The sequence below is a fragment of the Gopherus flavomarginatus genome, chromosome 14 (assembly GCF_025201925.1).
Source record: "Gopherus flavomarginatus isolate rGopFla2 chromosome 14, rGopFla2.mat.asm, whole genome shotgun sequence".
In the NCBI taxonomy this organism is placed as follows: Eukaryota; Metazoa; Chordata; order Testudines; family Testudinidae; genus Gopherus; species Gopherus flavomarginatus.
In genome coordinates, this window is record NC_066630.1 from 17,870,346 (window position 1) to 17,892,794 (window position 22,449).

Genomic DNA, 22,449 nt, shown 5'->3' on the forward strand with positions numbered 1-22,449 from the left:
GGATGGGGCAGGTAAACGAACCGGCCTGGCCCACCAGGGACTTTCCCTACACAAGCGGTGACCCCAGTTTGAGAAACATTGACTTAATGCATTAAAGAAATTAGCTACAAATAGTAATTTCTCACCCTAAGTGTTTTATGCAGGTTGCAAAGTTTCTTGAAGGTAAACGGCACTGCTTTCAGCTTAAATCTCCAGGTATACCCTTCACAGGCTGACCTTTCTTGCCTGAGCTCCCCTGCCCAGCGTAGTTTCTTTGTTTCTTCAGCTGTTTTCAACAGTCTTCCTTCTTGGGGAGGGAGGCAGTGGAGAAGAGTCAAGATGAACTCATTCCCCAACCTTAAATAGAATTTACACATGGCAGGAATCCTTTGTTTCCTAGTTTGACCCCCACCCCTTCTAGTGGAAAAATACCAGAAGGCCAAAATGATGTCCAGTACCAGGTGACATGACCACCTGACCCTGCAGTGTTAAAACAGCATCCTAGGAAAATCCTCAGGAAGGAGGCTAGATTAGCATCTTCAAAGTCTTAGTGTCCTTCCTACTGGCCCATCCAGGCTGTTTGCATACTGTCTGATAGGCATTCACCAGGTGAAAACACAGTTGTAATTATTACATAGTATTTCTAACTTCAGATACAGATGCAGAAATTCATACAAATTGGGTAATCACATTCAGTAAATCATAACCTTTCCAATATACCTCACATGACCCATCTTGCATAAAATATATCTTAGTTATGCCATATTCATCTCATAATATTTCTATGAAGAATATGGGGCATAATGTCACAAACTGATCCTTTTTAATGTGTTTTTTAAAGGAGTGATTTCTACAGCCACAGCTGATTTAGACAGAGAGAACCAGTCTACATATGAAATTGTGGTTAAAGCAAAAGATTCTCCAGGGCTTCACGGTGGGGATTCAAGCACTGCTACAGTCATCATAACTTTGTCTGACATCAATGACAACTTCCCAACATTTGAACAGCGTAAGTTGTGAAAGTGATTGTTTGTTTGAAAGGGATGAACAGGTATGATTAAAACCAAATGATTTTATCAGAGTTTATCCAATCAAGATGTATTGCTTCATAAAAATTGCTAAAATATCACTTGAATTGAACAGAACTTCCTCCCTTTCCTGTTCCTCATTCACCCCACCCCACCCCACCCAGCACTGTATACATAAGTTTGATTAGAGTCCCTGAATTTTGCAAAGAAGCCCTGATGCACAGCTAGGGCAGAATAAATCCATTCTATGGTATCTCGCTCATTCTGTACTGCATCTTGACATTTTTGAGCATCAATGCAGTTTTTAAATAATAATCTCAGTATTCTCTGTGAAATTATGTTCTTGTTGCTAAACATAAATTGAGATGAACAATTAACAGAATTCTCACTTGCATGTGTTGGGGGGGCTGTGTTTGTTTTTGTTTTTTTAAACAGAATCGTTCCACTTTAAAGTCTTTGAAAACGTTCGAGTAGGAAGTGAAGTCGGCAAATTGAAAGTACAAGACTCTGATGATCCACAAAACAGAAACACAAAGTACAATTTTGTCAGAGGAGACTATAGAGATACCTTTGAAATTATACCAAATGCATTCACCAATCAAGGAATAATTAAGCCAAAGAAGGTACAATTCCTAGTGACAAAGAAAAATGTGTTGTTTGTCATGTTGACAATTGATATCTAAGCTAGCTATACTCTAAAAACAGAACATAAAAATCCAATTTTTTTTTCAGTTTCAAGGTAATATATATATATTAAGTGAATTGATTAAGTATTATTACTAGGATAAAAACTCATTTTCCCCCAGTGTGTAACTGAGATTTACCTGATCAGATTCCAGGCTGCACACCTCAGACTCCCCTCAGCTTGGTGTCTCAGTTTCCCCTGTCCTTAGGTATTTAGATAGCTTGGTGGACCAGTGATTTTAATGCTTTGACTTTCCGAACCCCCTTCTGGAGTCAAAGTCCAAATGAAATGAAAAATTCAAAATCTTCCAGTTAATCTCTTTACTTCTCCTTTTTCTAAGGTTTTACAGCCTCCCTGAACCTTCACTGCCTTTCCCATCCCTTCATGTGGAAGCAGGAGGGTTTCCACACTACCTCCAAGTACTGTGGTAGGGGCTCCAGGAGCCTGGGCCTTCTCCAAAACCCTACCTGCCTTCAAGCTCCTAAACAGCATCACTGGTACCAGGGACACTTCCTCATTAGTTGCAACAATACCAACCCCAAGAATTCAAAAATCATGACTCAGCCCCCACCCTCGCATCATGATACTACTATAAATTATAAATTTGGTTTTGTTTTTATTGGCATCCTGGTTCCTGAGCTGTTTGAGTATACTCACTTCATGTTTTCAAGCTTTTCTGTGTCATCAACAAGACTAGAAGCTTTTTTTTTTTTAATTTTTAAGTGAAGCTGAGATTCTCAGATCCCTCTATTCCAGCATCAGGGGCTTAAACACAGATAGACTTCGTAAAAATCATAAGAGCTGGTAACATTGGCCTTGTGACTAAGCCTCATCCATGGCCTCTTCCTGTAGCGTTCAGTGATCCCACAGTGCTGAAAGTGGCAAGTGCTTGCAAGATTCATTGTGATTTATTCTGTGTCTGTTTCCAATTGGCTGAGCATAACAACAGCTTCACAATGCCCCACCCAGATGCTCTTAAAAGCACAGCTGCTAGTAACATAATTCCCAGCACACCACCACCAGGTCTCTCAGCATCTCCTACTCCCTGCAGACCTCCCTCATAGTGGGGAAAAGGCTGCTGCTTATATTACAAAGCAGGCATGGCGCTTCCTCACTTGCTCTAGCATATGATCTGCAAGAGGGTTGGGGAAAAGAGGAGTCAGGACCTGAACCACTTAAAGGCTCGGTTCATTGTTTGACGCACATAATGGACAAGAGTCATCCATGGTGCAATTTCATTGGAACTGGTGGCGTTTCCGGAAGAATGAATTTGTCCCCATGTTTATGTCTCAGAGATAAATTTGCACTGTCATCTAAGGCAAAACGTCAATGTAACTTATGTAACAGTTTCAAGGCTATTGTCTCTGCCACTATGTCCAGTCATAAGTTTAGCACCTTTATCACTATTTAATTAGCATGTTTCAGATTAGTGTATTATATAAGGAACAACTGGGTATCTCAAGGCTGCTGTCTACACCAAGGGTGGGCAAACTTTTTGGGCCGAAGGCCACATTGGAGTAGGGAAGGCTGTGCCCCCCAAACAGCCTGGCCCTGTTCCCTATCCAACCCCTCCCACTTTCCACACTCTGACTACCCCCTACCCATCCAACACTCCCCTGCTCCTTGTCCCCAGACCACTCCCTCCCAGGACGCTACCCGCTATCCGACTCTCCCAGCTCCCTGTCCCCTGACTGCCCCGACCCCTATCCACACCCCTGCCCCCACCCCCTATACAATCCCCCTGTTCCCCGTCCACCTCAACGTCCACCTCAACTCCATCCAACCGCTCCCTGTCCCCTGACTGCTCCCTAGGATCCCCTGCCCCATATTCAACCACCCGGCCCCAGCCCCCTTACCATGCCACTCAGAGCAGCATGTCTGGAGCCGCGCCTCCCAGCCAGAGCCAGACACACTGCCACGCTGCCCTGCATGATCATGCAGCCCCGCCGCGCAGAGCGCTGGCGGAGTGGGTGCAGGGGAGGGAGGACAGCAGGGAAGTGGCCGGGGCTAGCTGCCCGACCAGGAGCTCAGGGGCTGGACAGGACCGTCCTCTGGGCCGGATGTGGCCTGTGGGCCGTAGTTTGCCCACGTCTGGTCTACACCTACACTATCTACAAGGTGGAGATGGACTGAACCTGAGAAATTAGAAATGGTTGGTGATTTTCTTAAAGCCCCAGCTCTTACAGTAATGTGATTGCAGAAGAATCTCAGATTTCATTAAAAAAATAGATTTCTAGCATTTATGGTTGAAGAGGGAAAAAAAGAAAATGTGAACCCTAAAACAGAAAATGAGAACCCGAAGAAATATGCCCACAATTTTTACTTATCAAAATCTCATGATTCTGATGACTTGTTACATGGTTTTTGAATGCTTGGGAAAGAATACCAACTCAGATTATGAGCATCTCAATATTCAGAGCTGTTTGGAGATGGTGTTTTATTTTCTTGAATCCTGGGCAGGCTGTGAAATCTCTCTCTGATGTTCAAGTCAGATCCAAGCTTTTCTGATTCATGCCCATGTCTAATCACTCAAACTATCAGTACAGTTCTCAACTGTCCCTCCAGACTGAAGCAGCTTTTCAGTAGGAATCCTGAATATACGTACTTTATAGCCTTAGCGAGTTTGAGTTATAGCAAGGCATGAGATGAAATTTGCAGCGTTCCTACTGCCCTAAATATGCAGCTTTTAAAAAAACGCAAAACAAAACAGCACTAGAAGGTGTGGTGCTAATAGTATACAGAAAAGTAATTCTGTCCCCCCGCAAAAAACAAACTATACCAGATTCTTATTTCATTGTAGATTAAATTGTTTTCTCTTGGACATGCTGATTTCCAAGCATTTCTGGTTACATTGAAGCACTGATAATATTGTGCCACTCCAAACTTGTGGCAAAATGTCCAAATGTCTCCGGAGTTCAATTGCTCTCACACATGTCGGTCCCATGGATTCGGCGGCTTGCCTGCGGGAGGTCCTCTGGTAACACGGATTTGGCGGAATGCCTGCGGGAGGTCTGCCAGTCCCGTGCCTTCAGCATACCCACCACCGAATTGCCGCCGAAACTGCGGGACCAGCGGACCTCCCGCAGGCCTGCCGCCGAAGGCAGCCTGACTGCCGCCCTCACGGTGACTGGCAGGCTGCCCCCTGTGGCTTGCCACCCCAGGCACACGCTTGGGGTGCTGGTGCCTGAAGCCGCCCCTGCATACAGTGAACAAGTTTGGCTAAGAGGCCCATCATGGCCAGCGAGTTTGGTAGGCAGAGCAGCAACAGACCTTGGGCATGCTACTATTGGCTGCATCGCTGGCTGTAGTTTACAGTTAAGGGTCTTGGCTCTCAGACAAGAAAGCCCCATCTCCTCCCCTCAATGAATGTGGAGAAATGTAGTTGGCAAGGGCAGAGATGTGAATTTCCATCTCACCTTCAAAGAAAGGAGCTAGGTCAGATCACCCTAGGCTAGCTATCCTGGCTACAGTCAGAGATAGCTGGCTCTGACTGAAGCTTGCAGCCACAGAACTGTAGACATAAAATTACAGACTGAGATTTATGTGCTGAATTTTGAATAGATCTGTGGGGAAAAAAAAGTCATAGGCTGCTCAAGTAATAAATGCACAGAAAAAGGGAGAAATGCACTGAATAACTGATTCCCTGATAATCTAGTTCTGTTACAACATACTAGCATTTCCAAATCACACGTTCCAGTATGCATATATAGCATTTTTACTACTGACTGAGAATGTCTCTCTTTTCATTTAGCCATTGGACTATGAAAAAATAAAAGAGTACAAGTTTGACATTGAAGCAACTGATCCAACGGTTAATATGCGTTTCTTCAAGCCTGGTGGGACAAAGAGCATTGCAACCGTTACCATTGAAGTTCTTGATGTTGATGAGCCTCCCATCTTCTCTCAGCCATCTTATGTTTATAAAGTAAAAGAAAACTACTTCACAAAAAACCCGCTTGGCACAGTTTTGGCAGTAGATCCTGATGCAGCAAAACGGAAAATTAGGTAAATGAGGCTGGATACTATACCAGCTCTAGCAAACAATTGTTAAATTCTCAACATTTAAAGGAGATAAAGAAGTTGGACAAATTTTCAGAACTGCATATGCAAAAATGCATAATCTGCATGTGCAGTCTCTCTCTCTCTCACACACACACACATGCACATATACACACGTGCAATAACTTCACAAAAGTTAAGCATCTGGGCAATTACCACATACAGTCACTATGATAGTATGTGTGCGTTATTCCTACACAGATTAGCAGACAAGTGAAAATGCACAATTGTGTATGTCTTACTTCATGTTTATGTACAATCGTTGCAATTTTTTATATTGCAACTACTGCCTTGGCATGTATAGGCTCCAAAATTAAAATAAAGTGAACTAATTTAAAGTCAGCAAAGGAGTAATAAATAAATAAATTCATATAACAGCAAATTTGGGAAAGTTTTCTAGCTGACGTAAGATATATTGAGCTACTTACTCTATTCTGGCCCAGGTAATTTTGGGGGAAAATTCTATCCGGTGAGGAGGGCTGGAAGAGAAGAAAGCAGTTCTCTGCTATGTGTTTGAAGCTTTAAAAAATGTTAATTCTAGAGGAGAACAATTACCAAAGCTCATGGTAAAGGCAAATTATCAGATCTGCAGTTTATCATACCACTTTGAACAACTTCCAGACCTTCTGCAATGAATCATTGAAATCCTACACACTGTATTACTATTCTTGTTTTGTTGAGGATTATCCTTTTTAAACAAAACACAGATATACCCTCCGAAGATCCAGCCCTAGTGGGGACTATGTCAAAGTATCCAATAGTGGAGATATCTTCCTCTCAAAGCATCTGGACAGAGAAGCCAGTGCCTGGCATAACCTTACCGTGGCAGCCCAAGAAATCATGGCAGACAGTAAGTGTTAACTAGAAACCTGTTTCACTGAGGGGAAAAAAATCAGTATGTTTCTTCTGAATTATCGTAGTTTAAAAGAGAAAGAAAAGCCCTCAAAAACAAAACACCCACCTGTCAACATTTGACACAAGCTAATGCACCCCTTTGATCAAAGTGCCTATGTTTGCCTTAGAATGATTTTGCATTGCAAATGATCAAATCCAACAAATGTCTACTTCAGCAAGTGAGCAGAGTATCCTTTTTTTTGAATTTGGCTTATTACTATTATGCAAATTCACTCAGCTTATTAACCAGAATATACCTTGTTCCTCTCTCTCCCTCTTAAGCTAATCAGGGGTTCTCAAATTTCATTGCACTGCAACTCCCTTCTGACAATAAAAATTACTACATGACCCCAAGAGGGAGGACCAAAGCCTGAGCGTGCCCAACCGCCACCAACCCAGCTGGGGGTGGGGGGCAAAGTTTAAGCCCCAGTCCAGCTGCCCCAGGTTGAGGAGGGGCAAAGTCAAAGCCCAAGGGCTTCAACCCTGGCGGGGGTCCTGTAACCTGAGCCCTGCCATCTATGGCTGAAGTTTGAGCCCCGCTGCCCAGGGCTGAAGCCCTCAAGCTTCAGCTTCATCCCTGGGCAGTGGGGCTCAGGCTTTGGCTTCAATCCCGGGCCCCAGCAAGGTAACGCCAGCCCTGGTGACCCCATTAAAACAGGGTTCTGACCCACTTCGGGGTCCCGACCCACAGTTCGAGAACTGCTGAGCTAGATATACCTTTGAGTCAGTGCATGGCTGACACTCAACAAGCAGTCTGGAATAGCAACTATTCCCCCAGAGACATCCCCAGAGCATGCCACATCATCATCATTCACACCTACTTATTGCAGGAAGGGCATAGATCTCCCCTTCCAAAGCATGCAAGGTGGCACAACTGCTGGGACCCTGCATAGCCTCACTCTAAAGTGGCCGTGTCCGAGTCCTCCATCAGAGGCAATTTCACCTCTAATAATTTCCTCTTAGTTCAAAGAACTAGTAAAACTGAAGGGGGAAGGGGATAAGGAGGAAAAATTCCACATTACCTACATCCTACTGGATTTGGTGAATATAACTGTCAATATGGCTCTTTAATGATACTCAAGAACACTGGTTGGTGAGCATTAAAAGGTGAAGTATAGATTCTGTAACATACATGTATGTTTTAGTTTCAAGGTTGCTCAGCAAGTCTTCTCCAGCTAGAATCCAGAAACCAGATTTAACACAGCCTTCAGTACAAATGCAAAGAATCCCTTGAAAACGCTAACCTTTATGCCTTGATCTCTAACATAAGTCTTAGGCCTGGTCTACACTGAGGTGGGGAGGGGGAGAGAAGAGAGCATAGCTGAAGTTAACGTATCTTAGATCAAATTTAAATTACTTACTTCGCATCTTCGCGGCGTTGGATCTACAGCCACGTCTCCCCCATTGACTTTGCTTCTGCCTCTCGCACTGCTGGAGTTAAGCAGTCGACAGGAGAGTGATCGGGGATCAATTTATTGCATCTACACTACACGCGATAAATCAATCCCCGATAGATCGATCGCTACCCGCCGATCCGGTGGGTAGTGTAGACGCACCCTTAGAAAAAGCATCTGGCCTGATTATACTCCCACAGTACAAAAAGAGCAAAATTCCCCTCATGTCCATATGTAGAGCCATTGTAACCACTTCCTAGGCCAGACCCTTCAAAAGTTCTAAGTCCTGCCATAATAGTCAAGGAGCAGGTGGGAAGGAAGGATAGCCAAAGCTTGTTATACTTTGGCAATCTTCAACTGCCATACATTCCTTTGGGGTTATAGACAGCTGGCACAGTTTAGAGCAGCCCCTAGGTTGTTATAACCTACACAGAGTCCAGCACAGTGAATCAGGGAGCCATAACCAGCTCCCCCATCCCATTCCACTCCCTGTCTAGCAGATCTCTGTGCAGGAACAAATCTGGGCCTAAATTCACATCTAATAAGTAAAAGTAGGATAAGCATAAATTACTCAACGTGTGATATATTGTACTATTCATGCTCATTATGAAGAAGTTCCGTGAATGATGCAAAGCACAGGACCAGAGTTCTGTATGGGGCTCAGTCCGTAGCCAACTGAATGATAAATCATCCATTATTTTATGTTTATCATTTCAGATAGACCGTCTGACATAGAATCACATACACAAGTTTATATACAGGTTCTTGATCAAAATGACAATGCTCCAGAATTTGCTTATCCTTATGAGCCCAAAGTGTGTGAAAATGCTGCACCAGGAAAGGTAGGTAATAACATGAGAGGGTTTTTCCCATTTATACTTAACCGTATACCTTCAACCACAAGTTAAACCACAACTCTTTTGATAAGAGTTATCCAGTTTGCTAATCCTAAATACTCATCTGCGTGTGCTTCCAGTGACTACTCCATGACTGCACTGACCTCCAAGCTGTCAGCACTCAAGACTTTTCTGCTTCAGTCTTTTTGCTGCTACAATACAGACCTCTATCACTTGACACACACACATTGCATCGCTCTCCTTAGTCCCTCTCCCTCCCATCAAGCAGAAGGTCAGCAGAATACATGCACATTAGCCATTACATTACAGTTCAGTTAACCCTACAAGATGGCAGTTATCACCAGCAATTCATTTTCATCTATCTAATATTCATACATGCAAAACCTGAGCTATGTAAAATAGGCAGGAGAAAACATGAGTAAATATTAAGATTGCAAATTTCATCAGCACCCAATTTGTGTCCCAACAAACAGAGTTGGTATTTTTAGGTGTCATGGGTTCCTCAGCTGCAGTCTTTACATGAAAGTTTTTTGATTTATATTCATTCATTTACAGTCTTCGAGCCAGATTCTACCATTTGATGGGAGCTGTGTGTACAGACCCAGGAGTAGTATTTGACCTTTAACTTGATTTTGAAATACTTTTTGGTATATTATTTATTGAAGTCATATATATTATTCATCTACCATACATGCAGTAGCTGTATTGTGCATTTTGGGGGAGATTTTCAAAAGCAAGCAAGGAATTTAGGAGCAGAAGTCAGACATTCTCTGTTATTAGTGCTCTTAAATCCATTAGGCACTTTAGAAAAAATCCACTTAAGATATTTAAATGAACATTAGTTTATTCTCTTTATGGTTAATTACAAGCCATGACACAGCCACACAGCAGAGTAGGAGAGAAAATCCCTTTCCTCTTTGTGTGGCAGGATTCAAGCTACCTGGCTTTTAGCACCTGCTACTGTGGGGGAGGATAGAGGCTCTACACCAGTTGCTCTCAACAGAAAGTAAGCAGGAATTTTTCTGATTCTCCCTCCACATCAGCCAGTGGATCTGACTAGTCATGGAACGGGGAAAGGAAGCAGTCCTTTGAAGAGGGCTTTACTCAAATTACTCCTATTGCACTGAGAAGGATAGGAGGCCCCAGGAGGCACCGTGCCTCTCTTGGGGGCTCCCTCTGGAGCGATGCAGCTTCACATGATCTCTCACTGCAGCTGGTCCATGAAAGGCCCAGCACAAAGCATTGCATTACATAATGAGTGTTTTTACCACTGTGTGCACTGCATACCTGAAATTTGAACTTTGGGATCTTTATAGGTGATCATCAGGATTTCAGCTACTGACAAGGATGAAACGTTGCCTGGCGTTAACTTCAAATATTCCCTGACCACAGAAGATAGCAACTTCACATTGGTTGACAATCACGGTAGTGTATCCCCTCAGTAGATTTCAGTAGATAGCAAAAGAGAGGCACCAAGAAACATGAGGTGAAAGCTACAGAGATAATCTCTGATGCGTCCAAATGGGCTATTGTTATTTATAAACAGGTTAAATCTTTTTCAGCAGATAAAGTGTTGTTCATGCCCACCCAACTATTTGTGGGGTTTCTTAAAGGCTCAGTGAGCCTCAAGGGATTGTGTCAGATAATTGATAATCTATAAAGAAAGTCAGACGTTGAGATCATCACTTAATTAGATGTCATTACCTTTTCCAGATAACACAGCTAATGTCACCGTCAAATATGGACAGTTTAATCGTGAGCTGGTGAAAATCCACTACCTACCTGTCATCATCTCAGACAATGGCACGCCAGAGCTAAGCAGCACAAACACACTTTCCATCAGTGTCTGCAAGTGTGATGAGAAAGGAGAATTCACTTTTTGCGAAGAAGCAAATAAACAAGTTGGAGTTAGCATTCAGGCACTGGTGGCAATTTTTATCTGCATCCTCACAATCCTTGGTAAATATCTGATATTTCAAGCATACTCTGCTCTTGACATGTTCTTTCTAATTGAGGTACCTGAAGCTTCGTGCTTATCCAGGATCAAGAGAGTAAGTCACATTCAGTAAACTCTTGCATTTACTTTCTTTTTGGCCTATTAGAATAGTTGTCTTACTGTAACTAAGGAGCAGTTGTAATTTCACCAAATATTAATATTATTTAGCACCATTAGGTATAACTGTACCTGAGATCTGAGCCAGAGAAATAACAGGGCCCCTGTCTCAAAAGGCTGAATTCACGTGGGCACAACATGTAACAATACAAGAAGACACCAATAAAAATTATATTGCATAATACATTAATGGTGCAACAATAGGCTGCTGTACTTGATGTATGGGTATTGAAGCTTTTGTGAATGGAAAGCTGGTATCCAGGTTTGTAACTTGGGTGGCATAAGAATGCATAATGTTAAAAAAATATTAAGATAGCATGTAACGTGAACTGGCTGACATGGGGATTGGTTGGGTGATGGAGGTGTTCACCTCTAGGTCATCAGTTTGAGTTTAACATGGACTGGTAAGTGTGAAAGTGGGTATTGTTTGATAGCCTAGATGTTAAATGATTGGATGGTCCAAGCTCAGTTCCTAGTGGACAAGTGTCCACATCACAACACCACACCTATAAGTCAGCCTCAGCAAAAGAGGTCAAACACCAGCCGATTATGGAGAATGAACTATGGTCTCTCTGCTAAAGATATACCCTCCAGGGCAGGGCTCAGGCATATTGGTAGGGCAGCATAGGGAAAGCTTGCACTGCTGTTACCTGTTCTCTGTTCATGAATACAGGAATTCAGGCTCCAGGACTAACAGTCTGGTGCTGTAAAAATAAAGTTCTAAGGAGATGATGAAATCAACACTAAAGCAGATTGATAGAATGCAAAAACGAGCCCCTTTTGTGAACACATCAGTCCTACGTTAAGAATGTTTTAGATAACATTCAAAAAAAGAATTTAATAGCATTTTTCCTGCGAAAGAACTTCAGATTATGTTCAATTTTAACTACACTAAGTTTGGTTTACTCCAATTCCCTATATTTGCCTTTATTTACAACTGCTGGGATATGTTTTCTCTGCAGTAATCACGTTGCTGATCATTCTGAGAAAGAGGCACAAGAAAGATCTGACTGTACTCAGGAAGAGTGTGGCAGAGATTCATGAGCAACTTGTGACCTATGATGAAGAAGGTGGTGGTGAAATGGACACCACCAGCTACGATGTGTCTGTGCTCAACTCTGTCCGCAAGAATGGCATGAACCTGGAGCCTGGGCCCTGCCTGTATGCACAGGTCAAGAAGCCAACAAGAAATGGAAATTCTGGCACTGGGGAAATGGCAATTATGATTGAGGTGAAGAAGGATGAAGCTGATAATGATGGGGATTTGCTGCCATATGACACCCTTCACATTTATGGCTATGAAGGTGCTGAGTCCATTGCAGAATCTCTTAGTTCTTTGGAGTCAGGATCCTCTGATTCAGATATCGACTATGACTTTCTAAATGACTGGGGTCCCAGATTTAAAATGTTAGCTGAGCTTTACGGATTGGAGCCAAATGAAGACTTTGTATATTAAGTTCAAATCAACTGTGTTTAGCTTTTCCCCCTAGAGACAGATAGTAAAACCAAGATGCAACCAGTTTGCAAAAGGAGGATCAACAGATCTTTACACAAGAAGCGCAGGTTGTAACTATGATTCTAGATACCAAAAACTCAAAGCATTTTGGGTTAGAAGGTTACAACGAAATCCATTTTTTTTTTAAGTAATGACATTGTTCTTGTCCCATTCCCCCAGGATGGGTAGCCCAGATAGCACATTGTCTCCTCCACTGACACTAGTTCTCTAGGACCCACAGGTGAGCTCCACAGAACATGTCTTTTGAATCATTACTGCCCAGCACCTGTGAAAGTTTTCCATATATATGCTGATACCTACTGCAGCATGCCCCCGATTTCTTCTCCATTCCATGTGGTGTCATACCCTTTTGTCAATGTGAAATTAAGAACAGAGGAGTCTAGCAACTCTGAGAAGGAACATATTATGGAGGCACTTGTAGCCACCTCCCCGTCAAGTCTGCCTTGCCTCCTGTACCATCTTGCATGGATAATCCATGCCTTTGCTTCCGCAGCAAAGGGGAGGATCATCATTTAATATTAATGATGATTCCATTATGTTCAAAGAGAATCATGATTTCTCCCTTCTTCCCAATTCACTAGTTACCTTTCCACTCCAAAAATGGGCTACTGCAGGAAGATAGTAGAACTCTTTGGGATTTTTAGAAGACCACCACAGTGGTTTTAATTGGTCATTTTTGAAAAGCTCGACTGTGTGGACTTCTGGCACCATCCTGGAGTATTAAAATCTCTCTTTATCCTCAGAAAAAATATTTTCCTTTCTTAACTAGGATCTTGGTGCTATTCAATGGAATATACCCTGCTGGGCAGGAAGCTTGCAGATCAGGTTGAATATTAAGGCGCCAGAACTGTAAGTCTCACTGGATTGCCACAATCAAATCACAGGTATTACAGGCTAAGCTGGCATGGATTTTTCTAGGAGCTTTCTTTTTAACATAGTTGAAGGTATTCAGCTATTTCAGGAAAAAAAATTCAAGGGTCTCATTACTGTGAATTTTGTTTTTAAACAGGTACTGTAAAATGGGTATTTTCCACCTAGGAAAGTATTGGGGACTTCCAGACCAGACTATTGTATCTGTGTACTCTACTGTCTGTCTGAAAGACCAAGGCATGGGCATAAGCAAGGTTTTGGGTGTCACCACCACTACATCCCTAATACTGCAAGACACATGCACATACTTAACTTCACGCACAGCGAGGAGTCATCCCATTCAGCTGAATGCCAGTGCACACAGTGCATCAAGTCAAACAAACATGTATGTTTTTCAGGATCTAGGCAAGCGATGACGATGGGCTGGCTCCTGCTCCCACTGATGTAAGACTCCCATTGATTTTAATGGGAGCAGGGTCCTGCCAATGAGATACCCAGTTTTGCAGGATCTGTAGGAATTAGTTTAGCTGATCTCTTGATTTAAGATTGGATTTTATATATAGTCACAAATCCAAATACTAAAGTTGTCTTTTTTAAACCAGTGTAGTGGAATTTCACTGATTTGCATTTCACTAAGCCACCCATAACTGATACACAAAAACCAGCATCCTTTTTCAGCAAAGATTTAATAGCAAGGGTATTAAATCTGCAGGGTGGTCTCATTATTAGTACTTCACTACTTTTTCAAAAATACACTATACAGCATTTAGTAGGACACTTTCATAATTATTCAAATTATAGTACACGTTCCAAATACAGGCCTGATCCAAGCCCATTGGGAGTCTTCCCATTGGTGTTTGGATCAGACCCTTTATAAATAATGTACTTTTTTCAAAAAATTGTTTGTCTACTTAATCATTAATTTGCAAATCCAGTCCTCAGTGCAAGTTAGTGAGGTTCTACTGATGATTGTGTTATAAAGAATTCTTACTAATACTTATATTTTAAGATTTTCATGCGTAATAAGGTGTTGCTATTCAACAGGAAACGTTAGCTATAGAATTATTCAGTGCCATAGCTAAAGAATCTTCTGTAAACAACATCCAGATAACATTTTCTATAATCACTGCGGGGTTTTTTGCAGTCTGCTTTATAACATTATTCTGAGGAACATTGTACTGATCTCTACTGTACATCAAAGGTGTTTGCACTGGATATTTTCTTTTAACATTGCTGTACTTGTTCTGTTTTTACTTACATAAAAGCCAAATTCAAATGTAATGTTATTTCTCTGTGAATTAATAATCCGTATGCATAAGGCAATAATAGGTTTTTGGGTGATCTTGCTGCAGTTAATTCAGTCAAAAGCATGCTGGAATCTGTTAGAGAAGGGGATAGGAAGTCATCAAACCCAGAGAACAGTAGACATGGGTTCATAGAGGAGCTCTGCGTAAAAATGATTTTTTTCACACACTTGGAAAGCTATATGCTAAGACAGTGGTTCTCAAACTATGGGTCATGACCGCATTTTAATGGGGTCACCAGGGCTGGCTCAGTCTTGCTGGGGCCAGGTGCCAAAGCCAAAGCCTAAGCCCTACTGCCTGGGGCCGAAGCCCTTGGGCTTTGGTTTTGCCCCCACCCCCAGGACAGTGGTGTTTTGGCCTCTCCATATGGGGAGGCAGGGATGGGATGGGTTCAGGCTTCAGTCCTCCCGCCTGGGGTCATGTAGTAACTTTTGTAGTCAGAAGTGCAGTGCAATGAAGCTTGGGAACCCCTGCTCTAAGACCTTTTTCCCACAGAATCTTCCATTCTCAGACATCTGACTTCACGGAGACCCATTTCCAGGCAAATCAGAGCTGTGCAACACACCAGTTTTCTTGTCATGTGAGGCCAGATTTTCAAGCGAGCTCCCCCCGGCACTGGGGGTGCGGAGATCTTTTGAAAGTTTGCCTACAGAATCTATGCAGTTCTAGAGAATACTGTTATAGTATCAGCCAGATCCCACACATGCAGGATGGAGCACAGGAATCAGGACCTTCTCACCCAAAAATACAATCTTCTATTGTTTGAACTAAAGGGGAGTCTCCATTAGATACCACTAGAATAGTTCCATCCTGAGTTATCAAATGTGTTCAGTGTGTCCCCTGATAATTTTAGATGACCAAATGGAGGGCATTTTCAATGTAATTAACAGATAGCTGGGGATATGAATTTGATTGAGATTACAGGGAATTTTGCATAACTGTTTGAGGAGACAACAGTTAGAAGAGAAATTCTTATTTCAGTTGATAGAGGGCTTTGGTTTTGGAGAATAAAGTCGCAACTCCTATCCCTCATGTCGTGTGTGTATGACTTAACTGCCAGCCAGAATGGACATATCCCAACTTCCTCTGCACTCAACACCATTAGTCCCTAGCAATATCTTCATCCCTTCAAGGGATGCAAAGCACTCTTCCCCATCACCCCTCAGCAATGGCATGGACAGATGTCTCCCTAATATTTCTAGTCCTGCCATACCAGAAGCACAGGACTGAGCAGGGGTGAATAGCACTGTACAAAACACCATGGATAGTCATTTTCCCACATTTCCCATAATCTTGGATTTAATGGTTAGCACACAACAGATGAATAGACAGTCATAGCAGAAAGGGAAGGACAGAGTCAGGAGAGAAAGCTGTGTTTGCAGAAGTTAGTAGTAACTTGCACTATAAATTGCAACTAACCATCTGTGAATACTTAAGTCTCACAGTCTAAGACCCTTAAATTCAGTGTTTTAGACAACAGTCCTTTATCATTTTTTTCTTTATTCACTCTCAAAGTTCATGCCAAAACTTTTTTTAAGAGACGTACACAAACTGTTGACATTTACACAAATATAAATCAAATGAAAACTGTCAGTTATTTCAGAGCTAAGTGTCAGGAGCAGAATAATATAAAAGTTTCAGATTACACAAATTTAGCACGCATTGCATGAAAAGTTCAATACTTATGTCAGTTCAGTTACAATGAAATGCATTTTTCCAAAGAAAGACAATTAAATATCTATCTGCAATAATTTTGCTTTTACCCAATATTTTAAGTGTTATTCATTTAATTAAAACATACATTTGATTTTTATTCTTAGTCTATCATGAATTTTATTGTATTATTTTTATGTAATAAAAGGTCATGCCAGGGGACTAATGCATTTAATAAAGATTTTTACATGGCCCCCCATTAGGGATCCTTTATGAAATAGTCATTTATGCTTGAAATCCTTGCTAAACAAATTAGCAAGGAATATCTGTTAAAATAACTACATTTATTGAACCCCTTTGTATGCCAAAATAATCTGGTGAATTGACCCAGCTGCTACTCCAAATAGTTCAGATGAATTTTCAATATTCAAGGGAAAGAATAATTCAAAAATGAATCCTGTAGTTGCATCAAGTATTATGTTATTAGCATTCAGCACAGCTATTGTAACCTGAGGGAGAAATATAAAAACACATAAAAGCCAGGAAAGAGGACATAAAACAAGAAATGAGAAGTGAAAAGCGCATTTAACTGTTCTTGGGGTTTGTTTTGTTTTTTTTTTTTTGCCTTGTTAATGGATTCTCTTCTTACCTCCCTGGCAGCAATACAAATTAAGTCTAGAAGGGGTCCAGTCAACATTGTTATTAGAGTTGAAATGTCATTTTATCAAAACCAAAACATTCCATGGAAATGTATCAATTTCAATTAAAAATGCATCTGGAAGGTTTTGTGGATTCATGACGGAATACCTAGAGAAAGAGGGAGAGCACCCACACATTGCAACCAAAACATATTTCCAAAACTTGAAATTTTATATCAGATTGTTGTTTTCTGGTCAGCCCTAGTTGTGATGTCTCAGTCATGAAGAGCAACAGGGTCTCCTTTGGAGTTTAGTGCTTTGATCCAAGAACCCTCCCTAAACCCATCTCATATTTTCCCCTTCTGACACTTACATATTGCACACGCTATGTAATGCTGTCTGTTGGTGAATGGCTAGCCGTACGCACACAGATGTTTCACGGCTCACAAATCTATCCTCAGTCTATCCACACATGTATGTTATGCACACCAATGGTATTTGAGTGACTTACAAGATTACATTTCCAAAAGATTTTAGACCAAAATCTCCAGCTTTCATCATTCTAACGCTATAGTACAGGTCTCTGGGTAGATCATTGGCAACAGGGATCAAACCAGGACTTCTGGGTCTTAAAGCACAATCCTCTACTGCCTGAGCTAGAAGACCTAGCTCTGTCATCCAACTGTAGCAGGCTTCTTGATCTCTGTACATGGCCCAGCCACTACAAGAGGGCAAGACTGATGTGGGTTACACCTGCAACTATGTACTATTTATAAACCGACACCCAAACAATGCATGTTGTAGTTCAGCAAGTAGCATGTATGAATATATGACCAACCTGCATCATCCTATTTAAATTTAGCTCTAAAAATAACCCAAACTGCAATTTAAACCCAGCACATAGAAGGAGATCTGATGTCTGAGTGAGAAGGGCTAACTGGATTCCTTCTGACTTTTTAATGCCATACTAGAATCTTTTTTACCTTTTAGAGGCACAAATAAAACTGCCCCATCTAATATCTGTCATGCACAAAGCAAAACAAAAAAATATTATAGGCCACCTTGTCAGGACCAGGCTTTGAGGTGCTAACAATACCTTGTGTTATAGTCTCTTCTTGTGTGTTCATGATGCATAGAGTTACAGCTTCAAGTCAGAGAGCGCATACAGTTCACTGTATCACTTGATCTTGTGTTGAATCATAGGCACATGGACTGGCGAATTCACTGTCAAATTTCAGAGATCTAAAGCTTTTGTTACGATCCTGCCTTGCCAAGAAGAAAAGCCTAAGAAAACCTCCCTTCCCAAGAAAAGCACCTGCTAGTGATGATAACCCCTTAATTTATACAGTACCTTTTATCTGGAAGTACCTCAAGGTGCTTTACAGATTACATTTCAAATGCTGTTCTCAGTTACACATGCATAAATCCAGAGCAACTATGCTAACGTCAAGGGAATTACTCTGGATCTACACCAAAGTAAATGTGAACAGAATTTGGTGGTGTTATAAACAGGGCTACAGTGTCAGCTCCATTACATTTTCTTTATTCAATGACTAGTTTATGATCCAACACACAGAGAGCAAAGACTGGGACTTTCTTCAATCTGGTCCAAATAATGAGCAAACAAAGGGATAGCTTTGGTTTCTCTCCGAAAGAGGGAGGGGGAAGCAAATAATCCAGATAAATGGGACAGGTTTTAAAGTCAATGAGAGATGGGCTTCAGCAGCTCTCCAACCTTGTAGCCTTCTCTTTATTTGAATTGAATTCATGATTCTGTGTTAACCTACACTGGGCTCGGCTCCTGTTGCTACAGTTTCCAAATCAAAAGTTACCCTTTACTCTTAGACTGGGAGACTCTTAGGAGCACATGAAGAATGACTACAGTGACTACGAACACAGTTACAATAAACAGTCTTGTTTGTATTATATGTCATACTCACATACACATCTACCCAACCTGACAGAGCCCAAGCCATAGTCAACGCTGTACATCCTCAAAGATATTAGAGTCTGGTGGAGCTCTCAATGGATGGTCATCAATAGTCAGGTGGTTCCTGCTAGGGTCTTCCCATTTTTACCCAATCAGGGAACCTCTATTACATTGTTGTTCTGACCATGCCAAACCACCTTCTTCATATGCATGAGGGTTCCAACCTTTTTCCTTACCTGTACTTCCACACCCCATAAATGTTGGGGTGCCCTACTTGCCATAGGTTTTTCTCTTTGTTGCCCCTTTTCCTTATTAGCATCTTATTAATATTTATGCGAATCTGTTTCCAGAGTAACCGGAGGTCAGAAGAGAATTCCCCAGGATGTTACAATCAGTTATCTTGCAGTCTATTTTTCTGAAGTGTCACCTTCTGGCACATCTTTTACAGTAATTTTGTGATCTTATTGTAGGGTGACCAGATGTCCCAATTTTATAGGGACAGTCCCGATATTTGGGGTTTTTTCTTACATAGGCTCCTATTATCTCCTACCCTTTTTCCCCGATTTTTCACACTTGCTGTCTGGTTACCCTCTCTTATTGACAGAGGGTCAGTGTTAGGTTACCCACCCATATCAAGTCTCCGTAAGCCTGTGGCCTAGTGTAGCTAAGCAAAAATATTGTACAGACCTCTGCCTGTAGGCCTTGCATTACAGCTTTACCTTACTTACGTCTTTAATATACACTTGTCATTCCTAAATACCTGTCAGTCTTCTACTGGTTTGAGCATTGGCATGCTAAACCCAGAGTTGTGAGCTCAATCCTTGGGGGGGCCATTTAGGGATCTGATGCAAAAATCTGCCTGGGGATTGGTCCTGCTTTGAGCAAGGGGTTGGACTAGACCTCCTGAGGTCCCTTCAAACCCTAATATTCTATGATTCTATGCTATAATCCTATCTTACTTAGCTATTCATCACACACTGATTACATATGAAATAACATGCAAGTTAACAACACAAATGATAAAATGAACTAATTAGCTCATCCTTTTGGCTATTCTTGGCTGCCAGAATGGTCTGGCCCTGACCTACAATGTCCCCTACATCACTGACGCCCTCTGCACTAAAGGTTTCAAGTAAGGGCAGCATGTAACCATTCCAGCTGCTCTTATGACACCCCACTTAGGGCTGGTCTACACTACTGGGGAAAATCAATCTCAGATACGCAACTTCAGCTACGTGAATAATGTAGCTGAAGTCGAAGTATCTAAGATCGAATTACTCACCGTCCTCACGGCGCAGGATCGATGTCCGCGGCTCCCTATGTTGACTCCGCAACTCCGTTCGGGTTGGTGGAGTTCCAGAATCGATATAAGAGCATTCGGGGATTGATATACCGCGTCTAGATGAGATGCAATATATCGATCCCCGACCAATCGATTGCTACCCGCCGTGAAGACGTAGCCTTGCACTGAGGATATAAATGGAGTGAGATCTGACTAGTTTGTGTTCCCTTCAGGGCTAGCTCCAGGCACCTGCACAGCAAGCAGGTGCCTGGGACAGCCAATGAAGAGGGGCGGCACACTCCACTCTTTGGCAGAAATTCGGCAGTGGGTCCCTCAGTCCCTCTTGGAGGGAAGGACCTGCTGCCGAATTGCCGCTGAAGAATTAAGCAGCGGTGGAGCTGCCGCCAATCGCAGCTTCCCCCCTCTCCGCCACTTGGGGCAGCAAAAACTCTGGAGCCGGCCCTGGTTCCCTTTGTACTACTGGAGTGGCCCAAAGAAGCCAGAGTGGGATCATGTCATGAGTCTGACCCCATCACTTTAAATCTTCTATTCTTTTTTTTCCCTGAAAACTTCCCACCATGGGAGTCACCCCTAAGATGAGATATAGCATGCAAAATTTCAGGACTGATTTCTTTTTAAAGGAGGTTGAGTGGGCTGTGGGATTGTAAATGGGGCTATAATGGTAAGCTATCTTTATTTTTAACTATGGTGTGGCTACCACTCCTCCTCCACAATACTAGCAATAAGTTTCATGCTACAGATGTTAAGCAAGATGAGGCAGTGAGCCAGTGAAGCTGGTGGAGTTACGGTACAGGCCACTGTCTGTTTATTAAATTAAAAAAGAAAGATTCCAAATGTAATCAGTGTTGTGTCATACTCATCAGTGAACACCTGGTGGCACTCAATTCCAGCAATACCATGGGAGAAAAACATAATTACATTGCAAAATATGTTGTGCGGAACAATGCAATCAGAAATCTGCTCTTTCTCCTAGTTATTGAACCATGCTACACCAGCGGAGGGCACCTGCTCTTTGCAGTTTTGTTATTATAGCTCACATGATATTTTATTTAGATAATGGTTAACACTGCAGTCTGTTTCATACCCTGACAGTGAACTCAGAACACAGACTCTTCCAAGCTAGCAAACATCATGCTGTTATAGCCTGCTAGGCTCACGTTTTATGTCATGCTTAAGTGTATTACCTGAGGCTTGTGGAGCCAGCTGAAATGATTAAATGAAGTGTTAGATTCAGAAAGGGAACCCTAAATCATGATCTCAAACCAAACTGATTTTAAAATACCTGTGGGGGAGAAGGAAGGGAATGGAGGGATGTAAACTCCAGACAAGGTTAGTGGGAGGAGGAAAGGGGAATATGAATCAAATACTACCCACCATTAAGGATCAAATTTTGATCCCGCTGAAATCAATACATTACATTTTTATTCTTTTTAAACTGAACCAGCATTTGATCGCAATGGGGTGTTTGAAGTGATAGCTTCCCAGATACTGGTAGTGGGGAAACTACTGAGATCATGGTATTTTCTTTTTCATATTTCTTATCCACATTCATTGAAAACTGTCCAAGGGAAAGTTTGAGTGCACCACAGGGGCCCTTTTTAAATTTAAACCTTAACTCCCCCACCCAAAAAAAAATCAACCAAAGGCACAAGATCATTGCCAACCTCAGGTTTACATGGTAAAAACTGAACTGCTCATTTTTAATTTCCTCCATCAAACAATCATCATCCTTCCCTGTCATTCAGGATCACAACTTTTTAGACATCTTTCACTCCCCACCACACAGAGTCAGGATAATCCTAAATCTTGCCAGTTTGGCTCCACAAAATCTTGAAACCCTTTCCTTTTTTGTCCACACTAATTGTCCATGTCCTACTTACCTCTTTCCAAGAGTCCTGCACAATCCTTGTCTCTGGCCTTCCTGTAGGATGACCAGATGTCCCTATTTTATAGGGACAGTCCCAATTTTGGGGTCTTTTTCTTATATAGGCTCCTATTACCCTCCCACTCCGTCCCGATTTTTCACACTTGCTGTCTGGTCACTCTACCTTCCTGCTACCCACAGTGCTCCTCTCTAGTGCATCCAGAATGCGCCTTCTAGTTATTTTCCTCAACCACCAATTAGCTTTTTTTCCAATGCATTTTGTGGAATGGCTGTTCTCTGAACACGAACAAGCGTATTTGTACATGAATAGGAGCATGCACTACCCATGAGCCATCATTTGT

The 22,449-nt window shown here is 42.0% G+C and overlaps 1 protein-coding gene across 1 annotated transcript in view; it reads left to right on the forward strand.

Moving 5' to 3' along the window:
* Window positions 1–16,605, forward strand: part of CDH5 (cadherin 5) — a 51,663-nt gene extending 35,058 nt beyond the window's left edge. The window contains exons 5-12 of the mRNA XM_050923187.1: window positions 821–988; window positions 1,443–1,630; window positions 5,444–5,697; window positions 6,459–6,601; window positions 8,757–8,881; window positions 10,213–10,321; window positions 10,610–10,855; window positions 11,972–16,605. Of these exons, the coding sequence (XP_050779144.1) occupies window positions 821–988; window positions 1,443–1,630; window positions 5,444–5,697; window positions 6,459–6,601; window positions 8,757–8,881; window positions 10,213–10,321; window positions 10,610–10,855; window positions 11,972–12,465 (1,727 nt within the window). The 3' untranslated portion in view covers window positions 12,466–16,605. The remainder of the gene's footprint in view (window positions 1–820; window positions 989–1,442; window positions 1,631–5,443; window positions 5,698–6,458; window positions 6,602–8,756; window positions 8,882–10,212; window positions 10,322–10,609; window positions 10,856–11,971) is intronic.
* Window positions 16,606–22,449: the final 5,844 nt, after the last annotated feature.